Raw genomic sequence first — 14,687 nt, forward strand, 5'->3', positions numbered from 1 at the left:
TAAGCCGAACCACTATAAATCTTTTGTCTCATTTATTCTTCTTGTTTTAAATTTGTCATTTTATATGTTCTATGTTTTAAATCACTAAAACCTCAATTAGGTCAAAAAGTTTTCAAGTTCTATCAAGATTTTTAAAATATCCAATTCACCCCCTTCTTGGTGTGTGCCATAGCACCTCCTGTTCTAACAGTTTTCATCTACAAATTTAAAGTATTACATTCTATAAATTTTTTACTTATTCTTTAGTAGTCCATTCTATTATCAAAACTTCTAAAATTGTCTTTCTATTGATAAACATTTGCTCCTAAATTTAAATTGTCTTTCTATTTGGCTTATGAGTATTTGAACGAATAATGGAATAGGAAATTACTGAATGATGGAGTGTCTTAAAGCAATTTAGGCTGCGTTATCTTTATTTTTTAATTTTTAGTTTTAAGTTTTGAATCATTTTCAGTTTTCTGTTTTACTAGTTTGTTTTTAGAAAATTGAAAATGCGTTCCCTTTGTTATTTTAAAAAATTATTTCTCAAAATAGAAAATTAGAAAACGAGTTCTCTTTGAAATTTTAAAAATATTTTTTTAATAATATTTATTCAATAAATTTGATTATTCAGTAAATTAAAAATATTTAATGTTAATATATTATTAAAAATATATATACTTTTTAAGGTTAATGAATTTTATAATATTTTTTTCATTATAATAATAAAATATAAATAAATAAATATGTTTTGAGTTTAAAGTTTGTTTTGGATGAAAATACTCAACAATTTTTTGTTATTTTAATTTTTTTTGTTTTCAAAAATACATTTTTTAAAATAGCAAAATGAACGTATTTTCATTATTTTTGAAAATTAAAAACTAAAAATAACTTGAAAATAATAAAGAGAACGCAACCTTATATTTTATTGTTAAAGTTTTTTTATACCACTGCAAATGATAGAATAAATATTACCATAAAGTCTTATATGTTAGACAAAAATTGCACAATACATATGTTTGATGAAAGTTAAATGAAATTTAAAGAGAAAAAAGAAAAAATAAGAGAATTTTAGGACCTTGTGTGTTTTAGTATTTCAAATAATTGGTAACACCCAACTAATCTTTATATATATATATATATATAGGTGTATATGACTTTAGTTACAATAAATATGAATATGAAATATTACTTGAATGTGTAAAGTTTAAGATATAGTATCCCTATTTTGTTTTTAGTTTCATCGCATTAGATTAATAGACAATAAAATATATATTTTATATCAATTTTTCAAATAATTATATAGGTGTAACTTATTTTAATAATAATAAATATTTATGAATACAAAATATTACTTAGATGCATAAAATTTAAATGGAATAAAAAATTATTAAATTTAATAATATTATTAAATTGTATTATATAGATTTAATGTATATTCCTATCTACATTCAAATATATATTTATAATTAATTAATAAAATAATAATAATTAAATTATAAATAATTTAAAAATTAGACATCACCACAAAATTAGAAAAAATCTAATACTAATTCAGAAAAAATCTAAAATATTCACTTATTATTATAAAAAAAGAAATACTCATCAAAGAAAATATATTCACTTATTCCTATAAAATTAAAGAAATAAATCAAAAAGATATTAAATTCATCCTTTATATAGATATAAATAATTTATTTTTTGTAATTTAATAAAATTGTTATGAAATTGTCAACGGATGCGAAAGAGGAATAAACTGGGGTTTGATGATTAAGATACGTAACAAGTGTGTCCTCTTCTCCCTTCTCTCTCCTCTTTGCCAAGGCTACGGTACGGTCTCTGTCTGCCCCGTCTTTGTCTTCTGTCGGCTTTGGGTGCTCGCTTTCTCCACTCAGTAGCGGCGGTGAAGACGGAAGAAGAAAAAGAAAAAGAAGAACTCTGTAGAGAGAGAGATAGAGAGAGAGAGTCATCGCAACCAACGAACTGGCCGTCGTTGCTTCTTCGAAACCCTAGTCGAACGAAGTTCTACAAGTCTGAGATCCGGAAACCCTAGAAATATCCATTTCGGTCCAGTTCTCTTCCCTTTTAATGCGAAGCCCCAGTAGGTGTAGGTTTCTGCGGCGTTTTGCGGTGCTGTGTTGTTGAGCCGGTTGCTGGTGGCGGTGGCCCATGCGATTGAGCGGTGGTTTTTGATGCCGACGGAGCCCTTGCCTTGGAATCGGAAGGACTTCTTCAAGGATAGGAAACATGAGAGGTCGGATTCCGTAGCGTCCTTGTCCAGATGGAGAGACTCGACTCAGACTCAGACTCGGACTCCTCACCACGGTTCCTCATCCTCGCGGGGCTTTGGCCGCTGGGGATTGTGCGACTCTCTCAACAATAGGCCTCCCGGTGAGTCTTTTCAGACGTTCTCCAATGAAATATATTTCTCCAGTATGTAGGGTTTCATTAGAGATGATGATTTTTTTTCAAGCTACCAATTTCTAAATGATTAATGCTATGTGATTTTATGGAAGGATAAGAAACGGCCGGGTTTTGAAGGGATTTGAGTTCTTATCAAGCAATTTATTTTTCACTGGAGACATAATATTTGCTTTTATTTCGGACGGATATGTTGCTTTTTTCTGACTTCGTTTTTGGAGGTTACTTTTCCGGGTTATCCTTTAGATCTGAGGGTTTTCATGCTTCTAATTGTTATCTTTGTATTGGACTATTGCTTTCTTGGGAAATGCTTTTCTTGTGTTGATTTTGTTTTTGGTACTTCTTTTTTGTTTTCTCTATTTGAATGTTCTTGCTGAAGGTCACGGTAAGCAGGGTAGTTGTCATCTCTATTGTGAAGAAGCTGGACACGGGAGTACGCCATCTCAGTCCAATGAGAATATTCTACATGATCAGAGCCACCGGTCCATTGGGTCGTATGGCATGAATAGCCGGGAAGATAGGGTCGCAAGTAACCAAAAGGATTCCAGAAGTAGCACTTGGGAAGACGGTGAAGCGCGAAATGGACCTGGCAGGCTGCCTAGCACTGGTGATCAGAGGTCAGTCACCCATATGCTAGTGGAAAACTCTCTTATTCAACTTGTCTCTAGGGACACATCCGAACAAATTCACTTGAATGACCAGACTGGTAATGTTGATGGCTTGGGCACAGGCCGGATACTTGAGAGAGAAAATTTGCTGGGTTCAATTGGTAGGAAGCCTTCTAAATGGACTCGTTCAGGGAGTCTTTCCTCACGGTGTTCTGTGTTCAGCTATGCAAGCAGCTTTAAAAGTATGGGAATGGATTCCAGTGAAGCAAAGGCTGAGGTTCAGCCCAAGAGAGTTACCCCAATATGGTCACCTTCAGGGGATGCCATGGCATGTAGTGCATTAGCTGTTCCATCTGAAGAAACAAACGCTAGGAAGAAGCTTCGTCTTAATTGGGGTGAGGGTCTGGCTAAGTATGAAAAGAAAAAGGTTGAAGCCTCTGATGATAGGGCAACAAATCCTGGGATGATTGTCTGTGGTAACACCGACCCTATGCATTCTCATCTTTCGAACTTGTCTGAGAAAAGCCCTAGAGTTGCAGGAACCTCTGACTGCCGTTCCCCTACTATCCCCTCTCCAATTGCTTGCAGTTCCTCACCAGGTAGAACACAAACCCAACTTTGTTGTTCACTTGTTACCTTCAAATCTTCCCAATTTGTCTACATGTTTGGAAGGAGAAGATATTTCAGAAACTTGATTCATTGAGTTATCTGCTTAATGATCCATCCTAAATGATCTTGATTGAACTGTGTAATATTTTGTTAATCTATTTAGACTATAGATCTTATTAAAAAGCTTGGGTTTCAAATGTCAGTACTTGCTTCAGATTTAAGATTAAACTTTGGTTGTTGCATTCATTAACTTTAGCTGCACCTAGTTATTATAAAATTCATTAATACAATTCATGGACAAACCTGCTCGCTAATTCTAGTTCTATGGACCCCTCTATAGTTTATGGTGCTGTGGAATCTCCATCTTCCTACCATATTTTAACGTCATCTTACCTATTTTGAATTGCTGGTTCTTGTTGATGAAGGTTGTTTATGTTCACTATGTTGTTTCCTATATGCTTGTTGACGGGACCATAGATATCACTCGAGGATCAAGGTATCATTTTGATGTGCTATTTAGGTTAGTTTTGAAGCGGAAATATTTTGGAATATATTGAAACTACTGAAATATTGGAAACGTGTAAAAAGGTTTGGAAATGACAACAAAAATCTATAAAAAAATGTTCACACATTCAACAATTAAATAATTTTACACTTTTGAGATCTATTCAACAATTTTGCTTTTGTATAAGAACTAGGCAACCAATCAATTAGACTAATTCAATATGGAACATGAAATATCAACGAAATCAATTATTAGGCCCTAAAATCTGTGTAGGTCTCAGTAAAATATGATTGACCAAGTTATCATAAATAGTAATAACTATAATTTCAGAGCAAACAAAACTTGGCTCTTTCAGATTTCATAGAGACACATGTTAGGTATTTTCTTTTGGCTCTTTATAACAAGGTTTAATTGAGCAATAAGTTTTATGTACTTGTGAGAATTAAATATGCTAGATTCAAGTAATAGTAGAATGAAGGAAAAGTATGCAGTTTTATAATATATATGAAAAGAAAGTATTCATATATCGACAAAGCAAGAGGGTGATGGGTGTATTTAATTATGTTAACGTTCTTTGACTCTTTAGCTCTTTGAAATAATCTGTAGTTTTGTTTGCTAATATCATTTTATTTCAATGAAAGTATTTAATAAAAATAAATATTGTCTGATAGTCGTTGCTTTCTAGTTTTGTTTTATATGGACATCTTTTATTTGCATTTGTACTTATTGTACCTCCATTTATTATGTAGTCCCAAATATTTCACTTATTTAAGTTTTATGTTCTTGTACAGGTGGGGAGGAAACACCATTTGTCAGGGAAGTAAATATTCTTGGTGATGCTATTAACTTAAATAGTTCAACAGGTCTCTTGTCTCAGAGCCATGTTGAAGGAATAGCTTTTAATTTAGAGAGTTTGAAGCTCTCCCCAATTCCTAATTTAAGCACTTCTCTCTGTGAATTTTTCCAATCTGAAGAACTTGAGGATTCTAGCTTTGTGAGATCAACTCCTATGAACAAGCTGCTGTTGTGGAAGGGTGATATATTGAAGGAATTGGAGGTTACTGAATCTGAAATTGAGTTACTGGAAAATGAATTTAAATGTTTGATATCTAAGAATGAAAATAGGTGTCAATGTCCTGCAGGATCAAGTAGTTTGCAACAGGAATGTCAGACAAAACCTTGTGAAAAACTGGTTGTTAACTCTAACGCCATTCCTCAGCCTGCTCCATTGCAGCTTGCTTCTTCTGAAGGTGTAGCTGTGGACGACGGTGGTGGCTTAAAAAAAGAGCATGGTCAAGTTGAAGATCATCATATGGATAGTCCAGGCATTGTGATATCTAAATCTGCTGAAAATACTACCACTCTATCTAAATCAATGAAACATGATGAGGTTGCTAGTAAATCTAGAAACCAGGAAGAGAAATGCTCAGTAGGTGATAGCAATGAGGAAAAGACAGAAGGCTTATTGACTTCAGAGGGTGGTGGTCAACTGACATTTAGCAAGACTTCTGTTGCATGTGATCTTATATTGGCTTCCAACAAGGATTGTGCAAGCAGAGCTTCTCAAGAATTTAATAAACTACTTCCATTTGTTGATTATCATATTGATACGTCAAGAACAACCAATGTCTCTTGGCAGAAAGATCCACATGTGAAAGGGAAGTTTGTAATGAGGAAGCATTTGCTAAAATTTAAAGAAAGAATTATGACTCTCAGATATAGGGCATTTCAGCATCTCTGGAAAGAAGATTTGCGGTTGCTTTCTATAAGGAAGCACCATGCAAAATCTCAGAAAAGGCTGGAGCTAAGTTCGCATACGCCACACACTGGATATCCAAAGTATTGGTTGCCTGCTCGTTCTCGTTTGTCTTCTCCTGGTAAGAATAATTCTGCTTTTCTGGCTTTTTTTTCTTTGATCAATTCACTCTGGATAGGCTTATTTCTGCTCGATACTTGGATTATGGAGGCTTTTGTCTACTGATTTAGGTCCTCTTTATGGTCCACTGGTTCATTTATTTTCTTCTTCGTTCTTCCTTGTATGTGTACCTCTATGAAGCATGGACATGGACACAAACATAGACATGTCACGAGGGAACGACATTTTCCAAAAAAAAAGTGGGACACAACATGGTTAGGATACGTTAATTAATAAATTAAAATTTTATATTTCTAATGACAATAAAGTAACTCATAACCATGCATCTATCAAACAAACTCATAAATACATATTTAAAATTCATAATACAAAATTCTAAACAAAGAACAATATAGCATAGAATGTTAGAATATCATTATTATCATATTCTGCAACAAGAAAACTCAACTCTAGAAATCCAACCTGATTAAATGAAGTATATAATGCATATCAAGTTCCAAGAAGAAACACTCCAGCCTTCAACGTAATAAAATACAACTCTACAAAATGTTATATGTGTGGATGATTTAGAGACTCTTAACAACTGACAAGGATTCTAAAGGTCAGGACTTGAGTTGTCCTCGAAAGGTCCAGCTGGCTCGTCGCTACGTTGCAACATCGACGTTACTTGAAAAACCCAATTTTCCAAACCACGCAACTCATCCAAATCCCCAACCGCTTTGTCTCAAGGTTGCTCACAAGACCTAATTGTTGTTGTCAGCCGTCGACGATGTCGTTAGTTGTCACGTTGCTCGCGATCCAGTCCATAGGTTAGTCGAATTGAAAGACAGTTTATTTCATTCATTGTCAGTCATTCACAAATTCTTGTTTTCAACCCATGGCCCCCACAATCTGGTCAACAATCAAAGGAATATAAGCATGAAGTGTCTGATAATTGAAGAATCTTGCATCAAAACCCAAAGATTAATGCAGAAATCAAGCATGAAGTGTTCGTTGAGGGGGGACATGTATCCTGTGCATGCCCCCTCACATATTCATTTCATAAAAAATAAAAAGGTGTCGGACATGCCACGTGGGTGTGTCCAACATGCGTCAGCGGCATGTTGGAGTGTTGGACACGCCAGCGACATGTTATGACACCCTTACTGGTGTGTCCATGCTTCATAGGTGTTCCTCTCTTTCCATATAAAGTGAGAGAAGTTTGGCCTCAATACTTTATTTGAAGGTGGCAAACACACATTTCAAGTTTTCAACGTACATTAAGGATTTTAGGTACTTATACAGAATGCATGACTTGAACTCTATACTTGTATCAGCTGCATGCAGCGAGATGATGTAATCCAAAAACAGAATGCACTCCTTGAATTTTGGACTTGTATGCAACAAATTAGGCCGGAAATCTTTATTTCCTTGGGAGTAAGGAGGAATTGTGCTGCATTGCTTCATTTTCATAAGGGCTGTATGTCTGTTTAACCAAATATGTTAGATCTATAAGGACCTTGTCAATGAATAGTGTGCTTGTTTCTATCAACCGTTTGGAAAATTGTATTATTACATTATGTCCATGGATGGTATAGTTTCAGAAACTAAGACTATTGTCTATTATTTCTCGTGCATAGATTGCTCTTTCTTGTTTTAAAGGAACACTTAGAATCTAAAGGTTTTAAGCTAAGCAGATTGAAAATAGAATACATGGAATGTAATTTAGTAAAAATATGGTGGAAGATTTTGTGGTGAGAGATGAAGATTAAGTCAACTCAAGAAAAAAATTAATTCAGATATATTGGGTAAGTCATCCAAAATGATGGAGAGATTAATGAGGGTATTGCCCATGGATTTAAGATAAGATGGTTTAAATGGAATAGTGCTTCTAACAATTTATGCGATGGTAAAATTTCATTAAAGCTAAAAGAAAAATTTTATATAATGCTATAAGACTTAAGTTTATTGTATGGCATAGAATGTAATTTGTGCAAAATATGAACCTAATAGAGATAATGATATTACAATGGATAAGCAACCATGCAAGAAAATATTGAATTAAAAATGAATCAGAGCAGCTCTTAGTGAAGATGATATGCACGGGACACAATTAAGATGGTTTGTTCATGTGAGACGGAGATTTGGAGACTCCTATAAGGAGAGTGAATGCAATGGAAGACACCGGAAAACTTAGTAGGAACTCTTAGGCACTATATGAGATAGAATGCCTTATAAAAGATATGACCATGGATAGTAATATGATTGGTGAGTTATAATTCATGTAGTGTGGATTCCACCTAGTAGGATTAAGGGTTGATATGTAGTTTTTATTCTTTAAGTAAGTGGTAATATGGTTGTTGTAACAGCATGAAGTGAAAGCACATTGAAAAAGGGGGGGGGGGGGGGGGGGGAGGAACTCACTTGGTATCCCAAGTGGTTACATTTTTTCTTGGCGAAAAGGAATCTCAATATATTAATTTGACTTCCAATTATATGTGTAATTTCTTGGCACTGTTCAGTTCTGGAACATGTTTTATTTGCGACAGGACAAGTGATAGACAGCACACTTTGTCATCATAGATGAGTCATCTTTTTAACCCTTTACACTTTTTGTTGTGCTTTTCTAATGTTTCTATTTTGAAATTTTACATTTGATTTGTAAATTAATATGTTTATTTCCTTTTGCTAATTAATAGCTAATCATGCTGATCCTGTGAGAGTTTTAATATGGGAAGTGGAAGATTCTCAAAGACTTCAGTGTCTGAATTTCATGTGACTTTTTTTGTCATCCTTTTGCTTTATCTAGGGGAAAATTCCTTTTATTGTAGTTACTTGTGAGCTTCATGGAAATTCGTATAGGCACACTTGGTAAATTTTTTTTATGAGAATACTGATATTAGCATTGCTGTAGTGGAAATATAACCTGGAGCAGCTATTCATGTTCTCTTACAATTATGTTTAACAACTGAAATTAAATTCTAAAGAAAATACTCACATTAGAGGTAGAGGCTTGCTCTGGTTAAAGGTGAAAAATAAATGCTTTGTACCAGTTGCCTTTGCGAATTTCACAAATGTTCTGAAATTTATTTTTAGGCATAGAGATTATAGAGGATCTTCTTATTTTGTACCTGGCATAGAGCTTGTTTTGGATGGTGAGAAGTTAAGAATTTTCATCCTCCCTTGAAAATAAGAAAGACAGTCTTTCTTTATGATACAGTACAATAATTAGAATCATATTTAGTTGGGGTGAGGGCTGTATTGCAGAGCGTATATCATGGGGGATTAAATCATTGACTCGATCATATCTACTGATCATTCTGTGTGTAATGCTGCTTAAATGCAGGGATCTTGTTTGGTCATAAGCAGCCCCTTTTTTTTTGTCAACTCTGAATTTATTTTCTATGGCTGAATATGTACGTACGAGCATTGATATCCTTAAAGAAAATGGTTACAACCTACAACATTTCCATGATCCTTTGTTAATAATCAAAGTTCCCATCTCTGCATGTGAAGTGTCGGGTATAGGATTTGCTTTTAATGCATAACTCCAGTCTACAACAAACATATCAAGCCTTAGTTCAGTATGTGGGGTCAGCTATACGCCGTCTAGTTCGTCAATGATCGCTATCTACCGCCACATATTCTGTAAGGCTATTTTATTGTATATTACCTTGAGAGTTTTTCATCAGGTTTTTCTTAGTCTTTCTGCATCTGTTTTGCTAAAATTTCTTCATTCTATCCATTCTTATAGGAGCATCTATCGGTCTTATTTTCACAAGACCAAACCAACTTAATTTTGTCTGATTAATAGTATCTTCTATCAAAGCCATTTCGATCATTGATTCATCATTTCTAATTATATCATTTCTTGTATATCTGCGCATCTACCTAACTAACATCCTTTTCATTGTGATGTTCGTATTTTACACATGTTGGCGCTTTACTAGCCAATAGTCTATGCCTTGTGCTAAAGTTGGTCTTATAGCCACCCAATAGTAACTGTATTTAAGCAACTCAATCTTTTTTCTTTCCTCCCTCCAAAACCTTCCACAGGACTTCTCTATGGATTGCAGAACTCCCGTCTAAATCTTATTTTATTACACTACTAACTTTGGCTAAGCAAATACTTCTTATGCTAGCATTTTTAGAACTCTAGATCTTCGGTTGTATAATGATTTTATGATGCATGCTTATTGGCATGTCCTGTGAGATACTGGCTGTTTAGTTGTGGAAAGAGCTCTAATTATCTGAAAAATTACTCTTTAAGAGAAAATGAAAAATTAGAAAACTTGTTCAAATACACAAATTTTCCAAATAGAAAATGGAGATCTGGAAGTTGTGGTTTTCCAAAATTGAACTGAATTTGGCAAACTCCTAAAATGAGTTTCCTCAGTTTTCCTTATTAATTTGGAGGTTTGGAAAATGCAGTTTTTCACAAAATTTTCCCCAAATCATCTCCATCTCCTTTTATAGCACAAGTTACACAAAAGAAAAATCTCTCTTTTTTATATGGTTTGATTTTCTTGATTGGAAATTAGTTTTTTCTATTTTTAACATTTGAATGCATTTTCCAAATTTTCTATGGTAAATGAAAAAGATTTTATAGAAAACTGGAAATCATTTTCCCCAACTAAACAGCCCCCAAGCGTTTTATGCTTTTCCAAAGAATGAGTTCTGTGCAGAAATTTGCATTTCGCCTATAAATTTCTTTAGATGTGTCCCATTTACCTTTTGATTTGATATTAGGGTATATGGTAATCATATGCTGTTGCGAACATGGGTCTTCACTGGATATTCAGTTGAGATAGTCATTATTTCTTATCACAGAACTCCTACATTCTTTTACAGCAAATTGGTATTCGGGTACTGAGATTGTTTATTGCACAATGTACTTGAATTGCCACCACCTGTGAAGGTTGAGGTAATATTGCCTGTGGGTATAGAGCATTTGTTTGTAATGTATAAATATTATATATGTTATTGTGACTTTTCTGGTGGTATCATCATATTAAAAAAAAAAAATCTGAAGGGTCTTTAATGAGTGAACCTTCAGATATGATTTCAGTTTTTTTTTTTTTTTTATGTTTCCAAGTGATTCAGTTTTAATTCAATGAATTTACTTCTCATGTTCTAGGATATTTGGTTTTGAATCAGTGACGTCCCTTCTTGTGTTCTGATTTCTTTAGGATTTTAGATTTTGCAGCTCAGAATTTGGGATTGTTCTTGTTGACGGATATAATTAATTTTACTAGTAAATTATTTTCAGATACTCAGGCTGAGCCTTACAGGAGTTACCTTAAAATGCCATTATTGATCTTGGACAAAAAGGAGAAGATGAGTTCAAGGTTCATTTCAAGTAATGGTTTAGTTGAAGATCCTTGTTCCCTTGAGAAGGAAAGGGCTATGATTAATCCCTGGACTGCAAAAGAAAAGGAGATTTTCCTGGATAAGCTTGCTAATTTTGGGAAAGACTTCAAAAAGATTGCCTCTTTTCTCCATCACAAGACAACTGCTGATTGTGTTGAGTTCTATTACAAAAACCACAAGTTGGATTGTTTTGTGAAGACAAAGAAGTCACAGCTTGCGAAACAAGGAAAGTCATGTTCTAGGAACAACTATCTGATTGCTTCTGGGAAAAGATGGAATCATGAGACAAACACAGCATCCCTTGCTATGTTAGGTATGGCTTCAGCAATGGCATCTAATGCTGATCATGGTATGAAAAAACAGCAGAAATGTACAGTGAGGCTCAAAGTCAGGGCAACTAGCAATCACAGTGCATTGCGAGGTGGTAATGACATGCTAGAGAGGTCGAGCAGTGTTGATATCTTAAATAGTGAAAGAGAGGCTGTGGCTGCTGACGTCTTGGCAGGTATCTGCAGTTCACTGTCATCAGAGGCAATGAGTTCTTGCATCACAAGTTCTTTTGACCCAGCAGAGAGCTACCATGACCAGAAGAGCCAAGTGGTGGGTTCTTTGAAGCGGCAACGGCCTTTCACTCCAGAGGTAACACAGAATGCTGATGATGTGACTTGTTCGGATGAGAGTTGTGGAGAGATGGAACATACTGACTGGACAGATGAGGAGAAGGCTGTTTTTATACAGGCTGTGTCATCCTATGGTAAAGACTTTGCAACAATATCAAGGTCTGTCAGAACAAGGTCAAGGAACCAATGCAAGATTTTTTTTAGCAAGGCCCGCAAGTGCCTTGAATTGGATATGCTTTGTCCATGGCCCTGTGACCAGAGAATGCTAGGAAATGAGGATGCCAAGGAGGGTGGGAGTGGCAATAACAATATTTGTACGGAGACCAATTCAGCCATCTGCAGTGAGAGAACGGGGTCTAAAGTAGATGAGAATATGATGCCATCTGATCTCAACAGAAAATGTGATCCTGCAGAGACCGTGATTTTACAGACTGATCTAATGAGCAGATCAGAGGACAATGGGACTGAAGCAATTGATGAAGAACATGAGCTACAGTCAGAGGATATGGTTACTGGGTGGCAGGGGGAGGCTAACCAGAAGTTTGATTTTGGTACCAATGGCGAGGAAAATGCTGATTTTCCTCCTAGTGTGGGTGGAGGAGATGAGGCTACTGAAGAGACGAACTCTGTGGGAGAATCTGTGCCCCCCAAATGTGATGAGGATCATGGCGAGGTTTTGCCAGATGCTGAGGCTGATACCTTTAATGTAGGTCTGGAACTGAAGGATCAACATAGGATTTCAGATAGCAATTTGAATGATAGGAAAGCAGAGGAAAATGGGATTCTGAATGCTAGTAGCCTGAGTGACTCGAAATGCTGTGACAAAGTCTTACATACAAACAGAAATGTATCCAATCTTGCTGTGGAGACAAATGCTACTCTGGGATATCAAGTTGACCTGAAGCGTAAGCAGAAGGATGCATTGGAGTTAAAGGCTCCACTAGAGCCTCGTACCAGTCTTCTTGTCAGTGTGAATTCAGTTATTGAATGTCCTGATCTCAGCTCTGATGGACCTCCTGCACTAGATTTTGAAAATTTCAGGGATAAGGAGTGCCAAAAATTAGCCATTGGAAATGACAATAACCAGCATCAGTCCGGCCATTCTTTGTTGGAGCGTGGAGGCTCCTGGCCGATTCTCCAGGGATATCCATTTCGGGTGTTCACCAATAAAGAGATGAATAACGGAGATAAGGATTTTGAGGAACTTGATGTTCAAAGCCGCAATAGGAAATTACCTTCTGACATGTATTTATCCCAGGAATGGTTTCTTCAGAAGTGCAATGGTTTGAAAACTAACAATGCGGTGGCTCAGATTCCTTTCCAGCTCCAAGAACAAAAAAGTTACCGATCTAGATCCCCTTCATTGAATTCATCAGATACAGAAAAGCCATGCAGGAAAGGTGATGTGAAACTTTTTGGTCAGATTTTGACCAAGTCATCAGCTCAGCAGAACGAAGATGAAGGAATTCAAAATTCGAAGTTCAGCAGCAAGGATTGCAATGTTAAATTCAGCACTCACAATGTTGAAGGGAATCCAGTTCCTGCAAAGCTCAACCAGAATAATAGTTGCCTGGGCTATGGTTTTTGGGATGGAAACAGGATACAGTCTGGATTTTCTACTGCATCAGACTCTTCTTTCGTTCTCCACGGGCGTCCTACCTCCTTGGGTAATTACTCCAACTCATCCAACATGGAGTGGCAGCCGTTGCCATTGGGTTCGGTTGTGAAGAGTAATGAACAAAATTTGACATCAATTCTTTCTAATAGGGAGATGAGTAGCAGTAATGGTGAAGCTGATTATCAGCTCCACCGGAGCTGGGAAATTGCCAGACCAAATCCACGAACAGTTGATGTGACGCAGCGCCAAGACACTTTATTCCCAGAAATGCGAAGACTAAGTGGATCCGACGCTCACCCAGGTCAACTGGCCCGGGAAATGGTTGGGGATGCATGCACTGGTATTTCAGACCCAGCGGCAATTAATCTGCATTACGCAAAAACTGAACAATACAGTGTCAAGGCAGTTGGGATCGGCAGTGAGGAATCTTGGAGAGGTGAGGAGGATGGTATGGGTAGAAGTATGGAGCGGGCCTCTTAAATCATGGCGAATTACTGTGGTGTCATACTGTAGCGTATGTGTAATACACTCCCTTTAGGGCATCATTTGTAGGTTCTTTTTGGTTAAAAGAATTTTAGATGTTTGTAATATTTCTCAGCAGCTATGTATTTGTTGTAATTGATGGAAGTACAGAAATAAGCGAGGAGAAAGTTGAAGTGCCAAAGTTGCCAGATCTTCTGGCTTAAGTTGGATTATATTGTATTGTCTTCATCAATGTTTATTTTGTCCGTGTATATATACTAACAGGAGCTTGTGCGCCTAGTTCATGTGGAAACAATCCAGCATCCTTAGCATCTATGTCCCAGCACACTGGGGACTTTAGTAGGGAATAATCAGCTGTGATTTCAAGTTAAAATTGGTGTCTTCCTGTCGTTTGGGTGGGCACTTGCTATGTGAACCATGGGTTTACGGGCAAAGGAGCTGATGACCATAACCGAACAACTGTTAACAGAGTCTCTTGTGAAATTTTGGATGGTGAATGGGTTAGCCGCTAACAGGTCAAGAGGGCAGAGCACGTTATGCATCAGATGACTTGAATTTGAAATTCTCTCCCTTAAAAGGAAATAAAACAGCATGTTGTTCTAAGAGTATCAACTGTAAC

General features: G+C 36.1%; 2 protein-coding genes across 4 annotated transcripts in view; one reads left to right on the forward strand and one right to left on the reverse strand.

Moving 5' to 3' along the window:
• Nucleotides 1-1,783: 1,783 nt before the first annotated feature.
• LOC127806630 (uncharacterized) lies at nucleotides 1,784-14,212 on the forward strand. Of its 3 annotated transcripts, none has more exons than XM_052344031.1 (4): nucleotides 1,784-2,370; nucleotides 2,780-3,607; nucleotides 4,914-5,999; nucleotides 11,247-14,212. In XM_052344031.1, the coding sequence occupies exons 1-4, from the start codon at nucleotides 2,172-2,174 to the stop codon at nucleotides 14,063-14,065; spliced, it is 4,932 nt and encodes a 1,643-aa protein (XP_052199991.1). In that variant the 5' UTR covers nucleotides 1,784-2,171; the 3' UTR covers nucleotides 14,066-14,212. The 3 variants fall into 3 exon arrangements, with proteins under 3 accessions (XP_052199991.1, XP_052199992.1, XP_052199994.1); XM_052344032.1 differs by having other exon boundaries at nucleotides 2,222-2,370; nucleotides 2,794-3,607; XM_052344034.1 differs by lacking the exon at nucleotides 1,784-2,370 and having other exon boundaries at nucleotides 2,840-3,017; nucleotides 3,131-3,607.
• Nucleotides 6,569-14,687, reverse strand: part of LOC127806631 (RNA pseudouridine synthase 5) — a 55,723-nt gene continuing 47,604 nt past the window's right edge. Inside the window, exon 15 of the mRNA XM_052344036.1 lies at nucleotides 6,569-6,889. The gene's annotated coding sequence lies outside the window, so the exon portion shown is untranslated. The remainder of the gene's footprint in view (nucleotides 6,890-14,687) is intronic.

Source organism: Diospyros lotus, chromosome 7 (genome assembly GCF_014633365.1).
Source record: "Diospyros lotus cultivar Yz01 chromosome 7, ASM1463336v1, whole genome shotgun sequence".
Classification (NCBI taxonomy): domain Eukaryota; kingdom Viridiplantae; phylum Streptophyta; class Magnoliopsida; order Ericales; family Ebenaceae; genus Diospyros; species Diospyros lotus.